The 16,657-nt window shown below is 40.8% G+C and overlaps 1 protein-coding gene across 1 annotated transcript in view; it reads left to right on the top strand.

Annotated features, from left to right (window-relative positions):
* The window catches only part of LRRC8B (leucine rich repeat containing 8 VRAC subunit B), a 36,911-nt gene that overhangs the window by 15,409 nt on the left and 4,845 nt on the right, over positions 1-16,657 (top strand). The window contains exons 2-4 of the mRNA XM_054980706.1: positions 861-936; positions 11,138-11,240; positions 13,300-15,458. Of these exons, the coding sequence (XP_054836681.1) occupies positions 13,323-15,458 (2,136 nt within the window). The 5' untranslated portion in view covers positions 861-936; positions 11,138-11,240; positions 13,300-13,322. The remainder of the gene's footprint in view (positions 1-860; positions 937-11,137; positions 11,241-13,299; positions 15,459-16,657) is intronic.

Raw genomic sequence — 16,657 nt, 5'->3', positions numbered from 1 at the left:
GAGAAATGCATATTAACCGATGAGTGTCTCTTTTCAATGACTTGTAGCTTGAGAAATGTGTATTAACCAATGAGTGTCTCTTTTTAATGACTTGTATCCTACCACTGCACTCAGCTGAGAGCAGCATGATCGGTTGGCACAAGATACATCTCACCTTGCCCAGATGCAACACATGACTCTTAGCTGAATGGAGTGGGTAAGGTGCAAGCCATTGCTTTGACCTCCTGTATTATCTGAAGCATTACAAAAACTGTGGTTGTATTCGGCAACTGAAAGAACAGGAAATGGATTTGTGTCTGTTAATAAAAGAACTAGATGTGACGGGCAGTAAAAGTACCTCTTTGTGTAGGTAAGACAAAGGTATATCCTTATAGTTATTTGGCTTCTTTCTGTATATAGTGGAACATCAAAAGCTGCATTAATTACAGTCCATGGAGTTCCATATTGTCTATTCTTAACTATGCAAGTTCTCAGGCATAGAAATCCTTCCCAGCACCCATTAACTGAAATTTAATGCCTTGGCTACAGAGCTGTTGTAATTTTTAAATGCCATGTTTAAAGTTCTTAAGTGAGCAATAATGCAAAATGCCACTATTGTAAAATACCTTTCTATATTTCTCGTATTTGCAAGTGTGCTCTCTAGGAATTAAGGTAGGTAAGCCAAGTACGAACTATTGGGTTCGCCAAAATGTTATGGTTTATCTAAAATGCAGTAATCTGTTCCTTCATTCAGGAAATAAGTGTTGTGCATAAAGCATACCACTAGATGGTACCTTAGGCTTGATTGTTTTTAAGGAATGTCCTATTTGGCACTTGAAGAAACTTATCTGATTATTGTAAACTTTTTCTTGTAATTGCAGTGACTAGTTCAGCAATGTCTCTTCAGAAACTGTCACGCTCCAGAAGCAGAAATTGCAACTGACTGGCCTTTAACAGGTAATAGTATCTTTGTGTATTTATTTTAAGCTTTTGACTTCTAAGATCATGTTTCTCTCTTGTGACTAATTTCTTTTTTTAAAAGTTCAAAGTTGTTACTTTTCTAGCTCCTGCTACTTGCATATTGTTTATAGCTTAGAAGTAAAAAAAAAGTGCCACTCCCACTGTTAAAAAGACCTTTTTTTAGATAGGTTGTATGACTGTGCATTAGACTAGTTCATTGTAGAACTAAAAAGAGAAAGTGACCCTTGGTTTAAGCAATGTCCAGGATGTGGCTTGAGATGCTGATCTGTTTGGAGCAATGACCACAACCCTATCAAATTTAACGCAGCATGATGTACGGATGGGCAGCTTTCTGCTTATAACACAATCACATTTAATTTTATTGGAGAGGATTTCGCGTTTTAATTTTATTTAAACTATTTATATCCTGCTTATACTGATTGAGCCATGGAGCATTACCAAACACTCCCCAAAGGCCAGAAAGTACCAATTTAAAACATAAAGACAATTATAGTAAAGATTCTAAAAATGAGTCAGACTCATACATACCTACTGCCTATCTGCAAAAGCCAGTTGCATGTCCTGGCTCCTAACTTAGGATCTGCACCCTTCAGAACAGATTGGAACAGAATGGTTTTGCAAGCCCTATCGGAGACTATTTGTACTGATACCTTTTGGACCAACTTCAGAAGACTGTAGCACAATGCAGAGAGAGTGATTGGAAACAGCTTGAGAAACAACAGAGGCATGAAGCAGAATGTGATCTACTGTAATTAGTGTATGGATTAGGAAAAGGAGAGGTGAGGGCTAGCTGTAAGGAAGTTTGAAGGCGACACTCAGATCTCTTGACTATGAATGGTTATCTCATTATCAGAAGTAACTGACTTCCTTAACAGAAGCAAACTGATCTCCATATCAGAAGCTACTGTTTGCATCTACTCCGCCCTCCCCTCTCCACCTATATATCTGACCAGTTTCTTCTTGCCCTCCATACATCTGACGAAGAGAACTGTGATTCTCGAAAGCTTATGCTACAATAAAGTTGGTTAGTCTTAAAGGTGCTACTGGACTCTTTTTGATTTTGCTACTACAGACTAACACGGCTAACTCCTCTGCATCTCAGATCTCTTGGAAATTGTTTAAAAATCACTATGGCCTAGGCTAGCCAGATCTCATCAGATCTTGGAAGCTAAGCAGGGTCAGGCCTGATTATTGTTTGGATGGGAGACCACTAAGGAAATCTAGGGTCATCATGAAAAGGCAAGCAATGGCAAATCACCTCTGACTGTCTCTTGCCTTAAAAGCCCTACAGGGTCACCATGACTCAGCTTCAACTTGGCAGCACTTTCTACTACCACCATAATAAAAAACACCACTCATTAGGTCTGAATATGTATGTTACTTTCCTCATCTCTGAGAAATAAAATATACAATAATAAAATTGCCATGCAGAGTCACGATGAGTATCATTTCTAGCACTGGAATTGAAAAATATGTCCTGGATAGGGTTTTTAACTTTTTAAATCCTGATTAAATTTTAAATCCTGATTAAAAAGCTGATGCTATCTAACTTTATTGGTATTTAACATTTCTTAATCTGTCTAGCTTTGTTGAAATCCCCTGAAAAGAGTTACAGTTAATGAGAGGTTTTTTTATGATTCAAGATTGTAGCAAGTAATCTAATTTATGGTAAAATTCCCAGAGATAGTGAGCAAAATGTGTGGTGTCCAAGCCCCTATTGGTATGTTTCTCAAAACCAAATTCACTTATGCAATGCTACTGACTTCTTTAACTTGAATATAATAAAGCCAAGATTTTCTGGTCCTGTGAGATACGTTGTTGAGGATACGGAGCATCTAGCGTCACCCAGATAATGGCTGCCAAAGCATTTTAAGGGCTGCATCGAGAGCACATAGCTTTTTTAAAAAGTTAATTTGGTAAATATCAGCATGAGACCTCAGTCCAAGTAATTTCACTTCTAGGAAAGTTTAGAAAGTAAGATTTTAATTACACTGTTTAGAAACACAAATATTCCCAGTAGTTTTTAATTTCTCCTCTTAGTTGCCTTAAGGATTTCAAGAGACTATAATATCATCTAATGACTGCACCGTTTATCGTTATTGCACAGATAAATGTAACTTCATGCTGTGCTAACAGCTTCACCATCCCTAGAGCTCCTTGTGCTAAGGTTTTAAAATCTGGTCTTTTTCTTGTTATACTGATGCAAGGAGTATCAGTATAACAAGTCCCCCCCCCCCCCCATTTCTTAGGTCAAGATATCAAACTCTTTCCTTATAGATGATTGGGGGACAGAGTTGCAGTCTTCTTGGCAGAAGTATAAAATCTTGTTTTCACGATGCAAGTTCACAATCTACATTTTAATGCCGTGATCAAGCTTGATTTTAGGTTTTAGGTCCTGCATTACTGAGCCTATGACACACATACTGTATGGGGTGCAGCCTCATAACTTGTAAATCTAGTTTGTTCAAATTTATAGCCTATACTATCCCAAGAGTGTACAACAGCAACTCTAACGTACCAAGTGCCTGCAAGCTCACAGTCCACATCATACAAATTTACCCATATGGCCCTGCATGAGGGGTCTGTATTCTTCCTGGTCTGCATATGGCTAACCTGCCATTCTATGCAGTTATACCCATCTGAGCCCATGGATTTAGGCTGGAGTAACTCTGCACTGTTGGAATACACACAGCAAATGTGTACTGTGTACAAAATACATGTGATTAACACTAGGAGATAGATGGGTGTGCCAAGTCTTTCAACATATTGTACCATATTGCCCTGTGCACTTGTCCATAGAGGTGAATGAAATATACATAAATGGGCAAAACTCTTAAAACAGAAGTTGAAATATGGACATGATAAATAAAAAAGGAAGTAGCTTTGTCCAAACTTAAACTATTTTGAAAAAATGATGGGTCTCTTGAGTCAGCTTTGGATCTGGCAACCATTGGTAGCTTCAGGGTTCCTACACTCAGCAGTCCATTGCTATGTGGAGAGGAGGCCATTTCATCACTGAGCCGCAGGCAATGCCTTTCCATGCAGGGCAGGCAGGGCAAGCCTTTCCTGCCACTTGTAAGAGGGGCAGTATGGAGGAAGGGCAAGACAAGACACTCAGATTTTTGGTGTAAGAAATAAAAGGCCACAAATATTATTTACTGCTAGCAGTTGTGTTTTGGCATTATAGATGCTAGCCCCACAAGTGAACACTAACAATCCCATTCGTAATGTACTTGCTAGGAATTCAGGGGGATATGCTGGTTTAAGCTAGATTTTGTGTCTGAACCTCTGAAACCTGAGAATGTAACTGATATGGTACATATCTGAGGGTGATAAGCTGCAAGAGGAAACGATTGCTTGAGGCAGTGGTGCTACCCCCTGCCATGTCTGAGTGTCTTGGTGTATTCCCTTTCCTTGAAAGTTTTGTTTTCAGATTTCTTCAGACTGCTGTGCAGGACCACTGGTTGTGTACAGATGCATCAGCCCTATTACAAACACAAATGTTGAATGGCAGCATAGCAGCTCTCTTGAAATCTGCACAGTGTGAGGATAGGATGGTGGTGGAAAGTGCTGTCAAGTTGTAGCTGAGTTAGGGATACCCCGTTGGGGTTTTCAAGGCAAAGAGACTATCAGAGGTAGTTTACCATTGTCTGTTCTTGCATAACAGCCCTTGTCTTCTTTTGAAGGTCCCCCATCCAATTATTAACCAAGGCCAACTCTCCTTAGCTTCCAAGAGCTGATGAAATCAGACTAGGTCAGGGCATAAGGACAGGGCATTGATCCACTAATATTGGGTCTCAGGTGACTCCCTGAAAATCTTGTTGGTCTCCAAGGTGACACTGGACTCAAATCCTGATGTTCTATTGCAGATCAACACTCCTATCCACCTAGTAGTAGCTTGAGATAAACCTCTCAATGTTCTTGAATATGGTACAAATCTGCTTTTGGTTAAAGTGGCCATGTTGTAGCCAACTTTTGTAAAATTTGGACACTTCCAGCTGCTTTTGAAGCCAAGAAACAAATGTGATCTTGTCCTATATCTGATTTGATTCAACATTGCTCTTTGAAAATGTATTCAGTTCTGTTTTTTCCTTGTTGCTTAGTTCCTCTAGCTTAGTTCCTCTAAAAAAATAGACTAATGACAATTCAAGGCTTCTGGTTATGAAATACATATGTGCCTTTGCTTGCTTTGTTTTCAAGTCACAGGAGGAGACAGCTGATGGTTTAATGAGCTTCTGGTTTATTTAACTATCTAAATACTATTCAAAGTGGCAGAACAAAATCTTTAAATACTCTGAGCTTTCTGGAACTGAAAGTTGGTACTTCCCATGAAGATAGAAATGACAGAATATCCTCTCCTTAAAATTCAGTGACCACTTAGGTGCAAATAGTAAATATATGAAAAATTATACATTCTGGATCACTTGAAGTACAGGTACAAAGATGTTGTACAGCTGTACTTGAGTAGATGTTTCTGAGAGTTGTAGGTCAAATGATGGAAACGGTGGTTGTTAAATTGTGCACAAATTCTGTGTAATGTACAACATCTAGTTTGCAAAGATGAAGTCATCTTTAGATAATCCTTTTAAATATATTTTCTGTAAAATATATATATTTTACAGATGGTTATGTTCCTCCTGGATATTTTGTTAGCCTAAAACATTACGAGGAGAAGCCTATTTCTTTACAAACTTACTGATGTAGGCAGTTATTCCCATACAACGTTTTTATAGTATTTCACTTTGGGTCAAATATGCAATATTCCAGATTTACATAGTTATTTTAAAAATTAATGGTTATTCCCCATGCTTTCATTTTGCTGTAATAAGCTTGTGTGCTACTATTAATCAGTACCATTTTCACAGTTGTTTTTTTTAATATACTCCTTATGTAGTTCAGTAACATTGCCTTCAGGTCTAGTGGAATACAGTAATCTTTTAGAGAGCTTCATATGATTGTAGCAAGACAGAGAGAGAGATTGTATCAAATCAATGATGCTCATTTGCCAACAAGTAGTAGTTTTACTGGATGCTCCCCCCCCCCCCGCCCCCAAATAAGAAAAACAACAGAAGAAAGCTGAGGTATATTGAGGCCATAGGTTTTGAAAATTCCACCTTTATTGGCCAAGAGAGCTGCTGCTCAGGGGACACCAGTTAATCATCCTTGACCATTAGCAAACAGCCAGTAACATAAGATGATCGCCCATCAGTTGAAAGGGGGAAAAACCCAGATGCCAGGTGCAAAAATTTATTGAGTTAATTGAGATCCCACGCATTTCGCTTTAAGGCTGCCTACAATACAGGCAAAGCTCAGCTGGATCAGGAGGTTTCCCACCACCAGGTTCATGGGCACGTCCCCGATCTTCTCTGTACATTGGGGATGGTGGTAAGTGGGTGGGGGGAAGAGTGTGGAGTCACACCACAGACCAGCCGCCTTCATACAAGCACTGTTTGTTCTATAGTAGTTTATATCTAAATATGTTGATGATTAAGCTGAAAAATACCATTCTTATATATCCCTTGCCCTTCCTGGTTGCTTAAATCGCCATGCTGGGCTGTTAGACTAGGTCTCCCTGAGAGACAGGATGGTCTCCTTTGCCTTGCAGCAGACAGTGGTGCATCTGCTCCTAGAGAAATGTATTCTGGACCCAGGAGAGTTGAATAATTATCGTCCAATCTCAAATGCCTGACAAGGTGATTGAACAATTGGTGCCTGGGCGACTTCAGGGATTCCTGAATGAAGCAGATTGTTTGGATCCATTCCAATGTGGTTTCAGGGCTGATAATGAAACTGAAAGGGCTTTGGTTCCCCATTAGATGATATGGAATGGTAGCCTGTTAATTCTCCTGGACCTTTCAGCATCTTCTGATACCAGTCTGGGCTGTCTTTTTTTATTGGGACTGGAAGCACAGTTCTGTGGTGGCTTTGGTCCTACCTCAAAAGTAAGTTTCAGAGGGGGTGCTGGGGAACTGCTTCTTGAGTCCTTGGCTTCTGGCCTATGAGATCCCTCAAAGCTCCGTCTTGTCTTCCATGCTTTTTAACATCTCCCTGAAGCCTCTGGAAGAGGTCATCCAGATAACTGGGCTGAGCTGCCACCAGTATGTTGGATGACACTCAGCTCTGTTTCACACTTCCAGCAGATTCCAGGGAAGCTGTGGAAACTGAACATGTGCCCGGAGGCAGTTTTTTGATGGATGAGGGCTAACAAGTCAAAGGAGGTTCTACTGGTGTGTGGGGAGGGAGACAGCTTGATCTGGGAAATGGGGTATCTCCTGTTCTGGGTGGGGATGTATTTCCCCCCTAAAGGAGCAGATTCATAGCTTGAGGATAAACAGGTGGCAGTGGTGATTGGAGGTACTTTTCACCAGCTTCGGCCCTTCCTGGTGGGGAAGGATCTTGCCACTGTGGTGCGCGCCATGGTATCATCTAGATTAGATTACTGCAATGCACTCTACATGGAGCTGCCCTTGAAGACTGCCTGGAAGCTACAGTATGTTCAGAGTACTGTGGCCAGAGTGTTAATTGGTGTTGGTAGTAAGAAGCATATCACTCCAGTCTTGTTCTGTCTGCGCTGGCTCCAAGTTTGCTTCCAGTCTCAATTCAAAGTGCTGATATTAACATTTAAAGCCCTATATGGCTTGGGGCCTGTATATCTTAAAGACTGGCTTCTCCCATATAGACCTACCCATTTCCTCCAGTCATCTTCAGAGGCCCTGCTTTGGGTGTCCCTGTTATCTGAGACTAGGTGGGTGGTAACCTGAGAAAGGACCTTCTCAGTCATAGCTGGCCTTCAGCTCTGTACTGGATTTCTTCTTGTTTTCACATTTCTCCTATCCATACACTATTGTATTGTATTTGAATGTCACAGCCAATGTTCATATTGACTTATACTATGTAATCTGCTTGGAGTTGTGGTGAGAAAAGCAGACTATAACTAATGTAAGTAAATAAATAAAATTATCAAAGATCAACAAAATATCCTGTCCAATTATACTGCGATCATTTTAATAGTCCAAACATTAATTTCAGTGCACAGTAACAATTGAATTAGAATACTTTGAAAAGCTCTTGCAGCTTTCATCAGCTAAAAGCCTTGTGGAAGAGATTTTGAACTATCAAACACATTACATGTTCGATTGTACTAAATCTGATTATTCACTGGCAGATTACATATAAATCCCCTAGGTCTGGCCAAAATCAGATTAATTTCTCCTGAATCAATGTTTTCTCTTGACGCGTTGTTTCTTGGCTAATAAATTAATACTGCTCTTTTAAACAAGGCTTGGACATATTTAACTGAACCATGTGACTGTTTGGCCGATGGGGCTTTGGGCTTGTTTTCTTAGCACAGCAGTCTCCTGTGAAGTGAGCAAATCACTTTTGAAGTCCATCTGTTTCCTAACCGGTTTGTGATCTGGAATGGGGGAAGGGCTCCTATTCAGAGAATAGATGCAGAGGAGTTAGCCGTGTTAGTCTGTGGTAGCAAAATCAAAAAGAGTCCAGTAGCACCTTTAAGACTAACCAATTTTATTGTAGCATAAGCTTTCGAGAATCAAGTTCTCTTCGTCAGATGCCTGATACAGAGACTGGTCAAATACAGAAGAGGAGGAGAGAGAAGAGGCAATTGCAGTTCTCATCTGACGAAGAGAACTTGATTCTCGAAAGCTTATGCTACAATAAAATTGATTAGTCTTAAAGGTGCTACTGGACTCTTTTTGATTATTCAGAGAATAACACTGGAAATTCACAAAGGGGCACAGAATTTTTTTTTGTCCTGCAAGTCTCTGGAATGTGTCCCTGGATTGTTGACCTAAGCTATTGGCCCCAGAGTATCCTGGCTCAGGTCGGTGAGAGTATTATACATGGGTGGGAAGAAAAAAAAGTTGCATTCCAGTGACACGGTTCTCATCAACTGAAATAAATATTATCTTGTTGAGTTCAGTGGAATCAGGTTTACACTGAGACGTTCCTGTCTAAATGTATTTTGGAATTAAGTCCTATTGTCTTAACAGGAACTTCCAGCACTTTGGGTTGCTGCCTAAAGGAGTGCATGTATATTAGAGCAGCTTTGGATATTCTGAACAGGCAGAGGGCGTACAAGGAAATTTATGCTTCTTCTCCCCACACTCACCCCAACTTGTTTAGCACATCCATTTGCAGTTGCTAGATTAATTTGAAAAATTTGGTAGCATTGATACTGCCACTGAAACAATAAAATAGGGGGAGAGTCCTATCTTATAGATGCTACTGCTATCTGGATGAACAAAAACCATACAGAGTCATTTGTTGAACTGCTTCTCAAGAGGTGGGATGGTTTCAGGACTGAGGGGTAAGATTTGGGGTCCCCCCTTATGTGTACAAAATTTCCTTATCTTAAGATTTTCCCCACACTTTTGGCCTTCCATGGCAGTGCAATGCTAAGAAAATCTTTTAAAAGTAATATCTCATAATCTTAGATAGAATCGCCTTTTATGTGGACATAACAAGACTATTGAGCTGTTGTGTTGTCTTTCCGAGGCCTTTTTTATCATGATCAATGTTGTAGCTTTTTCATGTTAAAAAGTTCTTCAAGAACTTTTTAACATGAAGTTAATTGATGAAGATAAATAAAATTCTGCTGCGTTCTTAAGCTTTCAGAACAAACCTATAGATATACACATCAAATTATTTAGCTGTTTGTGTGTGAGTTGAGTTTCTACATTCTTGCATTAGCTTTAAGCACATTTTTAACAGCATAAAGGCATCATTGTGTCAATATTCAAACTTAATTTGTTTGTATTTAAGTATATCCTGCCTGTCTTCATGGCCAAGGTATCTTAGAAGGCCTAATTAAAATAACAAAATAAAACCCTTATACTAACCTGTCCCTCCAAGAGATACCTGCAATTTACATTCCATCAAAATATCTGACAAATAAAATGCCCTTGCAGCACCTCCTAACAATTCTAACTGGCACCTCCTCAGGGAGCCCATTCCACAGCATGGGAGCAATAATGGAGAAGGCACAGGCTTTGCTTGATGCCCAGCAGGCTACCTGAAATGGGGGCAGCCAATAGATGGTAGCCTGAGGACTGCAGTTGGCACATGGATGAACTGTACATGTACATGTACATGTACATGTGTGTAGTGTGACCTGACCTGCTGCATTGATTTCAGTGCAGCAGATTTACTATAGAATTAGTAGCGGGGGGGGGGGGGAGTCTGTTTTATGGATGAGTATGTGTCACCGAGTTAGGTATTTCCCTATGCACCTGCAACACCAGCCCCCTCAGCAAACTCAGGAGAGGTTGAGACTCCGTCCTTCAAAGAATCTCAAGGAGCACAGGGGTGCCGGATGCAGTCGCTAATGAAGCCTGTATTCCACCATGGGTTACAGTAGCCTTCGGGATACAGGAGGTGGTTAAATTCATCTTTCCCTTCCTTCTCCAATTGTCTTTGTCAGCCAACCCAGATTGTGCCTGACCTCTGCCTTTAAGGCACTGCCTCACAAGCAGACCCACCCCAGCAGCCCACGTCTCCACCCTTGATATTTGCCTACTTGTCCCCATGTAGCCCCAAGGGCATGCCCTCACCCCTGACAGGTAAGGCAGTCGGCCACCCTGTCCAGTGGAGTGGGTGTCAGGCCACACCCGTCCCACCAGAGTAGCAATCTGGGAACTCATAGCCACATGCCTCCAGGTCAGTCTTCTTCCCAGCCCAGCTTGCACTGTTGGTCGTAACTCTCCCATTGCCCCTTCACTTGCCATCGGGCGAAGATGTGCCTGATGCCGTCCTCCCCTGCTACAACATGCTATTTTCCTTTCTCACAATATAAAACATTGACTTTATGACTACAGCTGCTTCTTTACCTCCATCTCTTCAAGAAGCAAAGGAGTACTTTCAATTTTTTTGTTTTTAATGTAAGTCAGACATTCAGGTTAGTTAATGCCTAAAATGGGTACTGGGCAACCCTATCCAGAATCCAGGCAAAAGTTAGACATTTGGACTATATATGACTTTAAGCTAATGGTTTTTAGTTGCCTATAGCTGAAATGGCTGAATATGCTTTACATTGCCAAAATGAAGATTATCTCCATAGTTTTATATGTAACTAAACAGAAAATTCTGAGGTCTGATATTGCCCATGCTTGATATACAGAGACTCCATAATTTTGAATATCTTTGTGTTCATGCTCAGGATGAAGACAGTTGTGAAGATGGCATGCCTAAGAAACTTTAAAAGGTGTAGACCACCTGATTGAAGATGGTTGTTCAGTTTTCCATCCCATTTGATTAGTAAAGTAAGTGTAAATTATTGGAGATCTGGGGAATTCAGAAGTAATGCTCTGTGACATATAAAACTGAGGATTTGTGTATGCAATTTCTCCAATACGCATTATGAAAAATTTTCTAGGGAAGTAGACATGATGGTGATCCAGAAAGCCCCTTATAGATCCATTTAAAGGTTTGTACAGTGATACTTTTCACTTTATTTTTGTAACAGCAGCTTCTTGCTCTGCAGTGGAAAGCATTTCTGAAACTTCTTTTAAAGGAAAGGAGGCAGTTGAGAAGCAAAGGAATAGCATAAGAAGTAGAGAACTTGGAATTTCCCTTTCTGTCTAATTTGAAGTAGGAGGGAGGAAATAGTGAAGTGACAATTTAAGAGCGTGTAAGACTAACATGATATGATATGTTTACTCCACTTTTTCTTTAACTTTTGTGATCAGGCACTGTGCTCCAGTAATGTATATGGAGGCAGTGCCCCCTGAGAAATATACCAGGCCCTGTCTCTGAACTACCAGCTTTCATTTTTAAAAATCTCTAGGCCTTTTCCTTTGTGGAGATATATGGGGAAATATGCAAACAGTTTTCCATAGGATTGCCTCGTAATGGGGAGAAGAAGCTGTTAGATGGCTAGAGTTGAGTGAGTTAACTTCTTTCTGAACAAATTCACCTGCCCTGTCCGATCACCTTTTCTTCAGATCCCATTTGCTTGTCTTGCTTGTTTTCTTTTTAATGTCTGCAGCAATCTGAGAACATTGAGCAGAAAACAGAAGTCAGATTTATATTATTTTTTGGTTGCCACCTCCCTATTGCAGTGGGGAATTTGGTTTAGAAGTAGATAGGTTTGTGGGAGGGGAGGTATAAGGAGAAAAATTAGTGCCCAGTTCCATTAAGCCCAGTTAACTCAGTTTCATTAATTGCAAGGCACCTTGTTGCAACCTGCTTGTGTGGGAAAGTATGCCTTTGAGCATGTGCAGAGTACTTCTTACTCACCAATGTATAACCACTGTCAGACTCCTCTACTTGCTCCTCAAAATTTAGGATTAGGGCTAAAGGACGGAAGAGGCATAATACTTAGGATGGTTTAAACCACATAACTTCTCACTACAGCATAAGAACAGCAAGTTCCCTGGGATATAAAGGCATAGGGATATCCATTCCTACTTGTATCTGACAAAGGGAGCTCTGACTCAAGCTTACACCATGAAAATGTTCCTGGTCTCTGATGTGCCACTGGACTCAAATCCTGCTGTTCTTCTGCAGACCAGCATGGCTACCCAGCTAAACTACAGCATAAGAAGTCCTTTACTACAGAGTACCAAAGAGCTGAGATGGCATAGTATTCTGGCAGTTGTAAGCCCCACTATCTTTCTCTGCAGAAAAATAAGGACTTCAGGAGGATCTAAATATATCTGAGTTGAAAATTACCTCTACTAAGGCCCTTTCCACACATCCTTAAAGGGACAGCCCACTTACTGAATGCTGGCAGTTTCCCCCCCCCCCCCCCGGACTCCAGACATCTGTGTTTTCAAAACTGTTGCAGACGTTTTGGCTTCCATTTTTTCAGCACCTTTTCTGGGAGCACATTTTCCCTCTGTCCTGGAAAGGCACCGAAAAAATGGAATCCAAACAGCTTGCAACCTTTTTTTAAAAACACAGACATCTGGAGTCAAGGGGAAAAGCTGGGGACTTGGGGACTTGGCAACCCTATTCACCCCCTCAGTGTATTTATGTTCCTTCACCATAAATGTTTAGGCTATGGGTCTGGTTGTCATGCATTCAGTTTAATCAGGTTAAACTGAGTAAACGTTACCTTTAACAGCGTTTATCAAATACCTGAGAATTTATTCTCACACTCTAGGCATATTGTAGAATATACAAATCATATGGCTTGCAACATATATATGAATTACTACTGTAGTGCCAACATTTCAAAGACTTGCTCTGGAATAAGCAAGACTTTATACATTTGAGCCCTCAACATGCTTATTGATGTTTTCATGATCTAATGCAATGGATATTCTGTATGGTTTAGAGTGCTCAGTTAAGCCTGTGTTTTTTCTCTTTCTCTTCCAGTTGTTACTTTCCATAAGCAAGTCATGATTACGTTAACTGAACTCAGATGTTTAGCAGATGCCCAATCATCGTACCACATCTTGAAACCATGGTGGGATGTCTTCTGCTATTACCTCACCATGATAATGCTGCTTGTTGCTGTCCTTGCTGGGGCTCTCCAGCTCACTCAAACTAGATTATTATGTTGTCTTCCGTGCAAGCTTGAGTTTGACAATCATTGTGCGGTGCCTTGGGATTTGGTTAAAAGCAACCTTAGTATATCCTCTAGCTCTGCCGTGCCAGTAATCCGCCCACTTAGAATCCAGAATTATCTTCATCGACAACAGTATTCCTACATTGATGCTGTGTGTTACGAAAGAGAGCTACATTGGTTTGCCAAATTTTTTCCATACCTAGTACTTCTTCATACTTTCATTTTTGCGGCTTGCAGTAATTTTTGGCTTTACTATCCCAGCACAAGTTCGAGGCTAGAGCACTTCGTAGCCATACTTCACAAATGTTTTGATTCTCCCTGGACAACACGCGCCCTGTCAGAAACAGTTACTGAACAGTCTGTGAGGACTTTGTCGTTTTCCAAATCTAAAACATTTTTCTCGTCCCGTACCAATTTGACGGAATCAGAGAGCAAGCGGCAATCTATATCTTTCTCACAGTCAGGATTAGAAGCTGCTGGGAAAGAGAGCTCTTCAAGTGTTCTAGACAGAAAAGAAGGGGAGCAAGCAAAAGCAATATTTGAAAAAGTGAAAAGATTCAGGATGCATGTAGAAGAAAAAGATGTTATTTACAGAGTGTACCTAAAACAGATCGTAGTCAAAGTCATTGTGTTTATATTAATCATGATTTATGTTCCCTATTATTTAACCTTTATTACCCTTGAAATTGACTGTATAGTTGATATTCAGGTTTTTACTGGGTACAAGAGATACCAGTGTGTTTATTCTTTAGCTGAAATCTTTAAGGTGTTAGCTTCATTTTATGTTATCCTGGTGATCTTGTACGGCCTGACCTGCACTTACAGTTTGTTATGGATGCTGAGAAGTTCGCTCAAAGAGTATTCTTTTGAGAAGCTGAGGGAGCAGAGCAATTACAGCGATATCCCTGATGTGAAAAATGACTTTGCATTTATGCTTCATGTAGCAGACCAGTACGATCCCCTCTATTCAAAACGGTTCTCAATATTTCTCTCTGAAGTGAGTGAAAACAAGTTGAAGCAAATCAGTCTGAATAATGAATGGCCTTTAGACAGGTTGAAAAGCAAGCTGGTACGGAATTCCCAGGACAAGATGGCACTTCACCTTTTCATGCTTAGTGGTCTTCCAGATGATGTCTTCGAACTAACAGAGATAGAAGTTCTAAGCCTGGAGCTTATTCCTGAAGTTAAGCTTCCTCCATCTGTAAGCCAGCTAGTCAGTCTCAAAGAACTAAATGTTTATTATTCATCTTTAACTGTGGAGTTCCCAGCACTCCACTTCTTAGAAGAAAATTTAAAAGTGCTACGTCTAAAATCAGCTGACCTGGGAAAGATTCCACGCTGGATCTTTTATCTAAAAAGTTTGCAGGAATTGTATTTGACTGGATGCTACGTGCTAGAACCCCAGAATCTCTTCTACAATGAGAGTTTTGAGGATCTTGAGAGTCTAAAAGCAATTTACTTAAAGATTAGCCTTTCCCGCATACCTCAGGTGGTTACGGACCAGTTAGCTTCACTACAAAAGTTATCCATTGACAATGAGGGGAAAAAACTGCTAGTGTTGACCAACTTGAAGAAATTGGTAAACCTGAGAACTCTGGAATTGATCAACTGTGATCTGGAGCGCATTCCACATTCCATCTTCAGCCTGAACAACTTGCATGAAATAGACTTGAAAGAAAATAATCTCCGAACAGTAGAGGAAATTATTAGTTTTCAACACCTTGAGAACCTTTCTTGCCTGAAATTGTGGCACAATAACATTTCCTACATCCCAGCGCAGATTGGAACCTTAGCAAATCTGGAGCAGCTCTACTTAGACCATAACAACATTAAAAAAATACCACTGCAGCTGTTTCTTTGCACGAAGCTCAATTATTTAGACCTTAGTTATAACAAATTAACCAGTATTCCTGCAGAAATCCAGTATTTAACAAATCTGCAGTACCTTGGTGTGACAAAAAACCATGTAAGTATATGCAGAACATTTGGGTTTAAAAAAAAATCGAGAAAGATTCTGTAGCTTCTGCCTTTTCTTGTAGGAGTTGGGAGCAGGGGCAGGGTTTCCTGCTGGCCTACAGGGGAAGGAGCCTATATGTGGCCTCTTTTGAATGGGCCAATCAGGAGGGGGGTGGAGGCAGTTGAAATGGGGCTGTAGCCCCAGCTCCAGCCTCTTCCTTGCATGCTTAGCAGTTCCCTTTTCCAGCTTCCCTCCTCTGCCGGAGCTGGCTGTGAATTTGCAAATGCAGCTACCTTATCAGGTTGGTCTTAGTTTTAGTTAATTGGTTTCATTTTTGTCTAGTGACTTGCATTCAGTTATTAATTGAAGGGCCCATCACATGCTGTACATGAAACACTACTGATGCTGCATAAGACATGGGAGTGCATAGTTCAAAGATTTGTTCTAAGTATTGGTGCATATTTATCATAATTGACAGACTGTCATAGTCCCATGCTATTAAAGTATATTTAGTACTGATCTAACACTGCCTGGTATGGTAATCTAGCAGAGGATTTGGTCTTAAGAGCTCTTGCCTTGGCATTTGCTCTTTTCCAGTATTCCTTAGCAGCCTTTAGACCAAACAACAAGTTATTTTCCATATGTACTCACCATGGGGACTTGCAGCCATACAGCAGGTGTGAGTTTCCCATTGGAACTCATTTCTAAAGTGCTGCAAGGGCCCTACTTGGACCATGGCACAGAGGGAAGAGGTGCTTTGTCCTCCCCCCCAGCACCTTTTTCCTGTCTTGAAACAACCCCAGGGTGTTATTTGTCCCCTCGGGAGGTTGTATGTGCACTGAATGCTTGCGCATACCACTCCACCACAGGGCAAATAACTCCCCTCCAGAGTTGTTTCAGGTTCAGAAAATGGCACTGGGGAGGGGGAGGCTACAGTCCCAATCGGAATCGGGCTCCTGGGTGCTTTGGAATTGAATTCCCATGAGGAACTACCAGCTGGTGTCCTGCTTCAAGTCCTTGGGGAAGTCACATATTAAATATAAATGTAGATTGGCTCCAAGTCACACCGTTTCAAAGCAGCCTCGTACTTTACATGGCATATGTGGATATAGCAATGGTGGACTGTAAGTGAATTGCCACCCCCGGATTTGTTCTGAGTCAGTAGCATTAAAAGAGTAGTAACCCACCTCTAGTGGTGGCTGTAAAAA

Source organism: Eublepharis macularius, chromosome 5 (genome assembly GCF_028583425.1).
Source record: "Eublepharis macularius isolate TG4126 chromosome 5, MPM_Emac_v1.0, whole genome shotgun sequence".
Lineage (NCBI taxonomy): Eukaryota > Metazoa > Chordata > Lepidosauria > Squamata > Eublepharidae > Eublepharis > Eublepharis macularius.
Note: the sequence above shows the minus strand (reverse complement) of the source record. Positions and strands in the feature narration are given on the sequence as shown.